Source organism: Acartia tonsa, chromosome 10, assembly GCF_053477335.1.
Source record: "Acartia tonsa isolate MP-2025a chromosome 10, ASM5347733v1, whole genome shotgun sequence".
Taxonomy (NCBI): domain Eukaryota; kingdom Metazoa; phylum Arthropoda; class Copepoda; order Calanoida; family Acartiidae; genus Acartia; species Acartia tonsa.
In genome coordinates, this window is record NC_137269.1 from 35,568,034 (window position 1) to 35,580,588 (window position 12,555).

At 31.5% G+C, this 12,555-nt stretch overlaps 1 protein-coding gene across 2 annotated transcripts in view; it reads left to right on the forward strand.

The window, feature by feature from the left end:
• LOC145329988 (gamma-aminobutyric acid receptor subunit beta-like) overlaps window positions 1–12,555 on the forward strand; it is a 113,098-nt gene that overhangs the window by 58,792 nt on the left and 41,751 nt on the right. For both annotated transcript variants that reach the window (XM_080174491.1, XM_080174492.1), the window contains exons 4-5: window positions 3,814–3,888; window positions 6,745–6,789. In XM_080174491.1, coding sequence (XP_080030617.1) covers window positions 3,814–3,888; window positions 6,745–6,789 — 120 coding nt within the window. The remainder of the gene's footprint in view (window positions 1–3,813; window positions 3,889–6,744; window positions 6,790–12,555) is intronic.

The window sequence follows — 12,555 nt, forward strand, 5'->3', positions numbered from 1 at the left end:
TAGTACAACATTATATACAAACATAATTACTTTTTCTTGGCTATGGTAACGAAGCTACTCAATGAAGTTTAGATATATGCTCGACGCTTTATTAATGCATCCAAAATGTATGTATTCCAATAAGTATGGACAAATTAGATTATGGATTAAAACGTGTATTTAATAAGTTGTGCCTTTTCATGCCTTTCATTCCCAATAAAATTATAAGACGCAAAAGACTAAATTACAAGGTATAAAAATTCAACAATAACTAAAACGTATCCTGTTTCAGACTAAAATAATTAAGGTAGTTTTAATGTATTTTATAAAACAAAACAAAAAAGAAATATTTTATCATTTTTAGGGGTTAGGCAATAAGCAACTCCCCACCCCCCTTTATTTAAAAAAGGGAGTTTAGCGGATTTGTACGTGCTCGCTACGCACTTTAAGGGAAAACACCAAAAATCCTCTGTTAGAAAGAACTAATTTCTCTGAAATGGTATGTAGGTATAATTTCCTTCAAATTTCTAAAATCACAGCAAATTATAATTCTAAAACAGGAATTCTACTGTGATGTTACAACTTTGAATAAACTCAGAACCAGACCATGGTCCTTTCTTGGGTTGTAGGGATAAGACACTTCATTTTTATATATGACAAGATTTTAGTTTTACTTTGCTTATAAATTGTCCTAGGAATCATCATTTATATTAGTATAAAACACTTAATGAGCCTCACCAAAGTAAATATACAATTGTTACTCTTTTAAAATTGATTATCAGTGTAATTGAAATATTTATGCTAGGTTTGAATTAAGTAGGCCGATTCTATTCCAATCCTAATATAAATTAATAAGTAAAACCATTGTTATGAACAGATGAAAAGTATAAAAGCCCAACTTTAAAAAATGAATTAATGGTAGAAAAAAGAAGATTTTAATGTTTTTTTTTCTGTGTAGCTGCAAGCAAAAAACAGCGGCATTATCTCCAGCCTTTAATAGCCTTTGATCAATACCAAGATTTTGATTTTAAACCCATTGTCCTATGCCTGTACCCCCAGGTTCTGCTTGAACATTAATCAAATAATACTTTTGATTTATATTCTATAGATCTTCCTGCAATTTTTATATGAGAGATAAAAATATTATATTCTACTTCTTATTAATAGTTATTTCTCGCATCGTATTATAAACAGCTTTCCGCGGATACAGAATGTACAATTATAAGATTAAAACCAGTTTTTTAGTCCCGAGTTGCCGAAGGTACGGGCCAAAAAAACTGGCTTTAATCTTATGATTGTACATTTTTATATTCGTAGAAAGCTGGATATAATACGATGCTAGACATAGTTTTTTCGTATGGATGAGAACCGGTTCTTATCTAATGTTTTACATGATGTTTTTTTCTTCCCCCTCAAACATTTACCCAAATTTAAACAAAATAGAGAGAATAATACCCCATTCACTCTACTTTAAGGATTAAGTAACTAGTCCTTTTTATAAAAAAAGGCCGGAGGTTTGTTTGTGTTTTAATATCAAAAGATCTTGCTAACTGCTGGTCAAATAAAATATTTTCTTTTACAGTAAAGCTTTTTAGATGCTTTTACTGGGTTTGTTACTTGTTACAATACCCCCCCCCCCTCCAAAAAAAAATTTCCATTTAAGACCCCAAATGGCACAGCCGCTAGTTTTCAAGTTGGAAAAATATTTGCAATACTAACAAGAGAAAATTAAAATTTTTAAGTAATGAAAAAAAACGCACTATTTATATTCAGTGTTTTATAAAAGAATAATGGTTCATAACCCCCGCAAACATACAAGGTAGCATGGTATTTTGTTCGATATCTCAAATGGTAGCTTATGAATTACCACCTAATTTTTTTGGCGATAAACGTTGGAAAATCGGCCTTCCAAGCAAAAGTTAGCATGCGAGTTCGCTATCGATATCGTAGCAGAGTAGCATAAATTAAAAAAAGAGAGAAAGAGATTTTCCAACGTTTATCGCCAAAAAATTAGGTGTTAATTCATGGCGAATGAGATTCGAGGTAGCATAGGAATCGGTTCATATATTGCACGAGGCGACTCTATGGCGAAATATCTTGTTGGGTATAATTAAAAGAGAATTTTTGTTATGTAGGTTAACATAAAAGAATATTTTCTGTGGTAGATAAGTTTACATTTTAGAATTGGACTCAAACTAGATCTCTATGTAAACCCAAATAGGCAGCAAATATGAACGTCAGTCTTCGAGCTCTTTAAAGCTTAGATTCTCCCACAATGTTTTAGCGAAGAAGCTACCATATTATTTAAAATGCCCTCTTGTCTGTTCATATAGACTCTTCACAGTGCCTAAAAAAAAGGGAAGAAATTTTATAACTTTTAGTCAAAGTATCCCGAATGAGGATATATAAGAATAGTCTATTATTCTAATATGACGTAATTCGGGATTTATATTTATAAAGAGCTTCATTCATATGCCATATTAAAGGTGAGGCGTTTTTCTCAGCATTTTTTCTATTTAAGACTAATATTTCTTTAGGGAATATGTTATTTTTTAGCTTTAATTAAAGACAGACGTTTAAAATTGTTCATTAAAAATCAAAAATATTTATTTCAGTCAACATATTACAACACAATTATATGATCAGAATATTTACATAGGTATATTGTTTATATAGTTTTATTTTAATTTTTTTAATACACAAGAAATATCAAATATGTTGCCTAATGGCAGGATCTAACGCAAAACACAATGTTGTTTTTTTTTAGTATAAAGTGGATTATTAAACAATAACATTATGATCATGCGGTAATGAGCATATACTCTATACACCTTTAATTAAACTTAAATAAGATTTTAAAACATATTTTGGTATGCCTTACCAGATCATGCTGAATAAACTAGATAAACATGTGTAGAACATCCTTTAGACAACCTTTGATTGCATTACCTTTACTTCGAAGTCCTATCTGTGTAAGAATTATGTGCGAGGATATTTCCTTTGACTCGCGACTGGTCTATCAGCAAAAGTGACGCATTATATGGATAAAATTATCCTTGTTTTTAAAAACAAATTTCATGAATTTAGATAAATGTTGATTTTTTGAGTGACAATTGCACTTATGCCAGGGTTGGAGGGATATGACAATGGAAAACAAATAAATCCAGTGTACAATATGATTTGACAAGGTGGTAAATATAAGTAGAAGAGAGAGCTGTAGATTTTTTATCAAACAAAGTCCTTTTTATAACTTAACTTTTAATTAATGTATTTAACACTGTTTGGTGATGCTTGAAGTGCTGGAAAATAGGACACCTATCTGACACTTATTTGAAAGCTTTTTTTTATGTTATCCATGCATTTATTTGGTTTAAAAGTGCAATCATGAGGAGGAGCAAAAAAGAAACCTGCTAAAAAAATAATGGACCACAGTTAATTTTTGATTAGTTGGTTCCAAATTAGAAATGTCCAAACGTATAAACCAATAATTTAATTTACAGAAAGGGTATATTCATAAAAATTTAGCTTTCTAACCAAGTATGACAAGCTAACAAATAAAAAGTTTAGAAAGCACCACAGTTTATACCTTTTTTCTAAAGCAGGGATAAAACCTGATAAATCAAATATTTATGGCGTTTTTAAAACATAAGATAATTAGTATAAAATCAATATTTGAAAGTGGTAGCCTTCGACATTTCTGGGCTAACAAAACTAGTTTTGATCTCATAATTGTAAATTTTTTTATCCGCAAAAAGCTGATTATAAGCATACCATAAATAACTATTAACTCTCTATTCTTTAACTTGAAAAATAATTAGTTTATATTATTTGTAGGTGGGAGGATGGTGAGAAGTCAGTACAGATGTCCCCGGATGTGTCTCTACCACAGTTCAATGTTTTAGGCCATAGGTAATACTTTTTAGCCATATCTGTCATTCAAGTGCTTTCCCTCAAAGAGCCTGTCAAGCACTGAAACTCAAACATCACTTATTTTGGAAATAAATTAAAAATAAGGGAAGGGGGGTACATTTGTGGAGGGGGTACCCCTAGAGACATTTTTCTTTGGGCAATAATTGTAGATGGGGGGGGGGGTGCTCCTATACCCGCCCGAAACCTCTTGATACTCCAGTCCGATATCTAATGGTGATATCAGCCTTTCTCATGAGAGTATCCTTCTATGTATCTGCCTAATTTTGATTTATCTCCATAACTTCAGTAAATCTATCTTACTACCTAACTTTTGTAAATATATCTATTATATTATACACTAGCGGCTTCGCCTTTAGAGGCCTCTAGGATTTAAGATTAAGATTTTAAAAAAAATGAAAGCTACACTGTAATTAAGGAACACCATATGGTTCAGCGGTTAGCGAGATCCTTCGGTACAAACAGACAGACAGAGAGACATCCTGTTACTTTATTATAAGGATACATAAATCTTTCTATCTATCTCCTCAATCTAAATGCAGTTGCTATAATGAATGATAAACAAACACAAATTTTATTATGTTTGTTCGTGTGCATCTATCTTAAATTAATACCAGTAGAATTAGATTAATTTCAAACAAAAAAATAAGGAAGATAGTATCCATAAAAGAAAGAGTAGAAGGTCCACAAAATTGCAAATAGGCCAATATTTTTGTACTAATTTCATCAAACGACTTACAATTGGACAAATGTATTTTGTTTTAACTGTGGAGTTTCTTGGTTATAGACATATAGTACAGCTTTGATATATAAATGTTTTAATATTTACACTTGTTATTTTATATATATTTCTTAACATGTAATATAATCAACATTAAAACATTGGGATCATGGAAAGAAAAGTAGTGTGTTTCGTCGTATTTTCACAGTAGCTTTTCTCCTCCTTCCAGCTTCTGTGGGGACTATTTCCTAACCCTGCGGGGCAATCATTAACATTTACCTAAAATAACCTATCAAAAGCTATTGTGAAAATAAGACGAAACCCGCTATTTCGACAAATACCATATTGTCCTGTTGTGACGTCATAAATTTCGGGATAGGAGAAGGGAATGGGGGAAGAAAATCTTTTCAAATGAGATGGGAGAAATGTGGTTCTCCTTTTAATATTCCGTTCCCTTTCCCGAAATTTATGACGTCACACCAGGACAATATGGGCTTTGTCGTTATTTCGTTTTTCTCCATGATCCATTCATTGATATTCAATAATAGATCTTAATACTATTATGTCTGAACTGTTAACCTTTGCTTATTAAAATCCTTGTCATCCTTGTTTAATATGTATTTTTGTTATATATGATATGAAATGAATGGATGAATATAATCAAATCCGTGCAAAGGATTTTGAATTAGGGGTACCCTAAGCATTCCAAAATAGTTTTGGAAATACAGAATTTCGGGGGAGGGAGTGGGTTATTGGGTTGTTCATTTTATGTTTTTGTCGAGTCAAGGTATTTAGACAAAAGCTATTTAGGTCCAATTTAAAACCCTATGCTGGTTCTGATATAGGGTTAAGTGGGCTTGACGATTCTCTTTATTTTTGTAAGGGGGGGGGGGGGGTAGCATCCCCCTTCACCAACCTCTTGCACGCCCTTGGATACAAGTTAATACTTTGTATAATTTCTTTACTAGAAGTCTCATAAATAAAAAGTTTACTCTAAACGATTAATATAGGACATAAAATACCTATATAAAAATAAATTTAATTTAAAATTAACTCTTGTATAGTATCTGAACTGAATAATCAGAATTTAAAAGTATAAGAGTCGAAGCAAAATTGTAAGTAAATTTGTTGAAAAACTGCTTGAAGCAGGATAATGTGTATGGACATACTTGCATTTTTGGACTTGATTATAGAGTTGCTTCGCTTATAATATTGTTCTTTATTGTCCCAGGAATCAATATACCAAAAATCAGATCAAACGGATAATTAGAACACTTGAAAATTTGTTGTTAAAAAAGTAGAAAAATCAACATGTTTAAAATGGACTTACGGACATTCTGGTAATGATTATAGAGTTGCTACGCTTTCTAAATCGTACCCAACTACTACAGGAATCATCATGCAAAGTTTGAAATCAATAGGACAATTCTAACATGCCTAAATTAACGAATAAAAGCTATCTATCTCGGACGGACGTACGGACGGACGTACGGACCGACCCTAATTATAGAAAAGCTTCGCTTTTAAAAATCTTCCCGAGACCCAAAAAGCTTATAAAATGACCAACCTTCAACCACAAAATCCTTGATTCTCTATTCCATCGGAAATTGGTTTTCTTATGAATAATCATGTTTTTTCTGTGTGTGTTTTGGTTGTGATCACATACAGAAAAGTCCAATATTCATGATGTATAAGTGTTCACTTCCCTCACTGACTCACTCGTACACTCTTTCTTTCCTCCATCAAAAAAGTAGTCTATATGCATTGGTATACCTATGCATTCAATTTTGTAGTCCTTTAAAAAAATTGCAACTTTTCGCAGTTTTAATTTGAATTCTTTGATGAATATAATTGTCATTTGTGAGATAAATTAGTATTAGATTTAGATTTGCACCACTGGTTCTAAGCCATACGGAAAAATCATGTATCATGTTTGTTTTCAATTTTCTTCGAATAATGAAATAAAAAAAATATAATTTTATCCCCAGTTTTGTTAGCGGGGAATTTGTCCCTCGGCCGGGTCCAAAAAAACGAAACTAATATAATTTTTAAAATGTTAGTGTCAGAGAAAAGCTGTCTATAATACGATGCTATAATTAACTATTGTATTATTTTAGGCAGAGAATAGTAGAGGCAAGTCTGAGTTCAGGAAATTACTCCAGGTAAACTATTTTTGTAGAGACTCGCGGCATTTTAAGGCAACTATGTGCATATTTTTCTCTAAAGCATAAATTATTAAAACTGGTTGTCAATAAGGATTCTGTTTTTACTGATTTTAAAGTAGCTTGTAATTGATTGGGATATGCTTTCTAAAGGAGTTTCAGGCTAAATGGACAGGTTCAAAGCTGTTTTTGAATGGGAATGATAAGTTCATTCGAAATCATTGTTATAAAAAAAAACAAATCTCACCACCCTCTTCAAAATATATTTTTTTGAAAGGATATGTATACCTAAAAAATATCCATATAAGGGCCATTATATATTTTAACAAAACTGTTTGGAACCATTTTATAGAAACATATTCCATGAAAATTAAAGGTAAGTTATTTTTAGTAATTACTATTATTGATATTATTCATATTTTTAGTAATTACTGTTATTGATATTATTCATATTTAGTTCTATTCATTATTTTTAGAGATACAGAGATAGAACAGTGGACAATAAAGTATTTTTTTCTCTAATTTTCATTCCTGGATGTCTTCCAAATGGAGGACTATTAAACCTTTAATTTAAAAAAAAACTGCAGGGATTCAGGCATAAGACATTACACGATATATTAATCTTAGTTAAGAGGAAGTCTATTGTCCAGTTCTTATTTAGTTTACGTTACAATATTGCATTTATAGATTTAGGCAAAGTAAATAATTTTACTAATTATATTCGGATTTTTTATAATAAAGTAATTTGTATTATTTAAGTATTTTTGAAAATCCACTAATTTCGATAAAAAGTAAATATATTTAAATGTACTTATTATAAAGTTTATGATTTGGTTTAATATTTTTTATGATACCATATGTATAATGTCAAATCATAATTATCTAATTACCAATACTAAGCTTCTCAAAATCAGACTCACAAAAAAAAATCTTTACTCACATTGTTAACGGGTAGTTTTTTACTTTTTTTACTTTATACCTGGCTCTCCGAAAGATAACCTTAAACCTTCCCTGGACTATTACAAAGTTTCCTTTGGTGATATGTAGTAATATTCTATAATCAGCAGTTTCAAAGATCTTACTGATCGCAAAAACAAACAAACAAACACACACATACATTCAGATACTTATGTATATTGTATATATAGAAGACCTTGAAAAAAAGTTAAAAGTTGCATTAACGATACTTAAACTCCAAGAAAGTTAAAAATTGAAGTGAAGTTGCCCTTTTGAGTGTCCCATAGCTTCCCCCAAAGTACCACAACTGCAGTTTTTCCTTTTAGCCAAAAGCCAGAATTGCATAAAAGATGCTAGTCGGTGTGTAATTAACAGAGGGAAGTAGAGGGGAAGAGGTAATTTTTAATTTAGTAATGATAGCGAAAATGATGAAGGTGGTCTTTTACTAAAACCTATTTCGTTAAGACCAAAAACCTGCAGGGATTTATCCAAATAGGGTATTTGTTTAACCTAAAGTTTACTTTAACTAATCTAACTTAAAATAAGCATAAAAACCGCCAAACAATATCTTATGCGAGAGTCAAAGCACACTGCACTTTCATAGTGTTGACTATGAAACTCTTTTCCTCCCCCCCCCTCCAAGAAAGAATAAATTAACAAATTAAATTAATTTGTTAATATGTTCTTTTAAAAATAGACTGAATTTCTGATAATTACGATAATATGCCAGCTTTTTACTCTTGAATTCAAGTATTTAGTAGATATTATTAATGCTGTTATACTTTTAATGACATCATGTTGTGTACATGTTAGTCAATTTGCGCCATATAGGCCACATAAACTAATGGAATGTCAGATCTTTAAAATTGTTTAAGTTTAGATTTAATAGACATGACAGGTGTGTCAAATTCATATAAAATTTTAGATACACATAAAAAATTGTCAACCTCTCCACATATATAGAACTAGTTTACATGCCATACTGGCTTAAGCTTCTAGAGGATAAAGTAAGAAGAATGCAAATTTTACTCAAACAAGAATAACAACATTTTAGCTGGCGATACACTCTAAATGTCGAAGAAGTTTAAGATAAAATTTTGTTTATGTGATAATTTTATAGTCTTTAGTACTTACTTTTGTTCAGTATTTATTTAGAAAGATCTCAAAAACAGACGGATTTACAATTTTTTGATAAGCTGTAGAGTTGTAGAAAATGTTTGCTGTAAAAACTTTTTTTCCAAAGTATGGAAAGATGAAATGCAAGGTGTTTCTGCAATTTTGTAAAAAAATAACAATAACAAAATATTTTCACTGTTTGAAAAGTATTAACAATTATTGTTCTGTTTTTATTTCATTTTCCGAGTATAAAAGCTAGATGAATAATGCTTATATATAAAGTAGTAAGTTTTTTTTTTCTCTGAAGCTTATAATCTCAACAACTACTGAACCCAATGGGTTCTCTAATTCAGGTAAGCTTCATATAGCTCCTGTAATGGTTTTAAGATATTTTATTTTAAGATTTAAGTCTTTGGATGGTTTTAAGGTATTTTTCTATCACCTCTTTGCCCCTTTTGAAACCAGATCACCTAGATGTTAGGGGCATAGCCGCTATTTTAACAAATAATAAAACAGTTTTGGAAATTTTAGAATATTGTCATCCTGCAGGCCTCATTACATTTTATAAGATTGGCGTATTTACAGATGACTCTTTCTTTAGATGTAAGGGCTTTATAAAGAACCTCACATCTGAATTTTTAACGTGCCTATTTAGCCCCTAACGTTTAAGTTTTTTTTGACATGTAAAACTTAAACAAAGGCTGATAGTTCTGAATTTCAAAAATAAAGTTTTTACATTTATCTAAAAACAGATTGGTGCGCAACTACTCTATATATTGTTTATGTCTGTAAATTCACATGTCCGCACTCCAATTTATTGCCCTTTGACAACTTACATACCTTGCAACTTGTGGACAAAATTGTTCTTACCTTTTATTTTGAAAATTATCCTAAGGTTATTTTTGTAGTGATGCTTCCTGGAAAAGTATATAGCTAAAGAAAAGATGTTTTAAGGAATATACAAAAATTTTATTTTAGCTTTTAGAAAACTTAACTACAAAGTTTTCTTTTTTTGATCTAGGATTTATAAAACATTTACCAAGTTTGAACTGAGTGACCCCCTTTTTGCTGGGTTAATAAATCTCATGTCTCATTAACTTTTATCTTTAACCCTATTAGTTCAGGGGTTGATGTAATAGGAGGAGATGTTCCATTTTAAATTAAAACTTTTACCACCTATCGGTTTGCATCTGCTTTATATCTACTGATATAATTTGTGACATAAAAGTTAGTTATTCATTGTTAGTAATTTGTTAGTAAATAAGAAAAATATTTTATTTCATTTTTTTCCATGTTTTGGCACACCTTTTAGGTATAAAAAAAACTATAGGAACTTTTTCTTTATTAAGATCCACTCCAAATCCGCCCCCCCCCCCCCCATCCCCGTCACAAAGAGGGTTAAAATGTCTAAAGATCCACAAAAATATCAGACATTAGGATAAATTCAACAGAAATAAAAGGATTGGTACATTACTTGAAAATTGTATATAGTTCTTTATTAAACATTAGGGTGGGTCCATTTCACCCTTTTTTTAGATTTTACTGTTATCATAAGTTGCGGAAGTCATATATATGTATGATAAGCCCCATTCAAGTTTCAAAAGTGACTTGGCTCTTATGGCTGCTGGCGCGCGGGGGGTATAAAAAGTGCCCAACCCTTTCTAAAACCAAAAATTTAAATTCCTTCAAACACAGGCATGTTGCAAATATTTATTCTAGTTCGAATAAGATCTCATTAAGTACCTAAAAACAGCTGATGTAGTCAAAAATGTTCATTTTGGTAGGTTATTTAAAAATCATTTCAGACTGAATCAATATTTTTCAAAACGGTTTTCAGATCTGTAATCAGCATTTCAATGCGGTCATTTTGATATGCAACATGCCTGTGTTTGAATGAATTTCAATTTTTTTTTTTTTTAAGTGGGTGGGCACATTTCATACCCCCCGCGCGCCCGTTGTTTTTGGATTAAAAAACCCTTTTCAAGTTTCACAGGGTTTTATATTGGCCCAGTAATCCTTGCCAATGTCTACTAATGTGAAATTCCAAAATCGACCCACTCTAATAAACATACATTTTTTTTAATGTGGATAATGTGCAATTTTACGATATCGAATTTTAGTTTTAGTATTAATTAAATTACTTTTTTTATAGATTAAAATCTTTTAAATAATTAAGCACTTCTAAGATAATTGATATGTTAGTTAAAATAAGACTTTTTAAAGTTGATTTTATCCCAACAGTATGACTATTGGATGCAGTGGTGTGCACAACAATTTCCCCTAGGGGGGGGGGGGGAAACAATAAGTGGTGAAAAGGTGAGGACAGAAATTCGAAATTTAAATTTTAAGTGGGGTGTCACCCCACTAAAGCACGCCAATGGTATGACCTCTTTAATATTATGGAAACTTTATAAAAGAACACTAAAATTCATTTCTTTTTTTCCCAATTTATTTAATTTACAAATCCATATGTCCTTGCATAATATTTTCCAGACATCCAAACTTCCATCCACAAATGTTGACACTAATACTAGTAGGGCATTTAAATTAACTGCTATTCAATTTTGATCATTAATGTGTACTTTTGTCTTAATTATGGGGGGGGGGGGGTGTTTACTCTGCATATTTTTAGCCTTGTTGAAACTGCTATTTGGCCGTCAAGGCAGTTGAGTTAGGATTGAATACAAAAGTATGCAATCAAATGGTTGTTATTTTAGGGGAATTGTAGTAATTTTAAAAATCAAAGTTGCTCTGTTATTTTTAAAACTTCTTGGTCATGAACTATAGCTAAGAAAATAAAAAAATAATATTTGGACGGATAATCAAATAGTCCACTCAAATGCCCAACTTTTATAAAATGTTAAAATTTGTGAGATAGTGTTGGCATAAAAGTTGTCAGTTCTTTGTATGCGCCAGATATTTCTGTGTATGACAGTTTCCATGAGACTCAGGCAAGAAAAAAGTCGGCCTCGTTTAATATTACATTGGCAGCGCAGTTACTCTAGAAATACCTATGTCCGTCTGCCAAAAGTACCAATTAGCATTATTACGCCATTAACCCTTAACGGTCGGGGGGGGGGGGGGGGGCGTTGAACGCCCCCCCCTCCGGTTTTTTCTATCTCATTTTCTGTGTGTGAAAGATAATGAGCCCAAACTGCTTGACTTTTTAAGTATGGGTATGACACATAACTGAGAGTTGGAATTTTTTGAATATCTCCATCCTGGCGGGCACAGGATGCCAGCAAACCTGGCAGGGTCATCCAGGTAAAGAGCAAAAATAGTTTTTTGACTAAAACAAAGCATTTTACCATACCAAAATACTAAAAAATCCTCTAGTAGTACATCCTTATATAAAATACAGGTGTTCAAGTCACTTTCAGGTTCCAGGTATGATCCTCCAGGTCCTGATCCTCCAGGTCTCCAGAAATCTTTAAATGGCTCCTGTGGCCGCAATTTTTGACTTAGAGACTTCAAATTTTAAACTTAAGCTTTTCTTACATGTCTACATAACGTATTAAAATTTCATGAAGATCCGCCGCCGTTTTCCCGCCGACCGCCGACTGCGGCGGCTGGCAGCTGCCAAGTACAGCTGAAATTTATATTTTGATATTTCTAATGTAAAATTTACATAAAGATAAACATTTTCTGGGAAAAAATTTTTCTTCTAGCTTCAAAAATAAGAAAATTACAGCC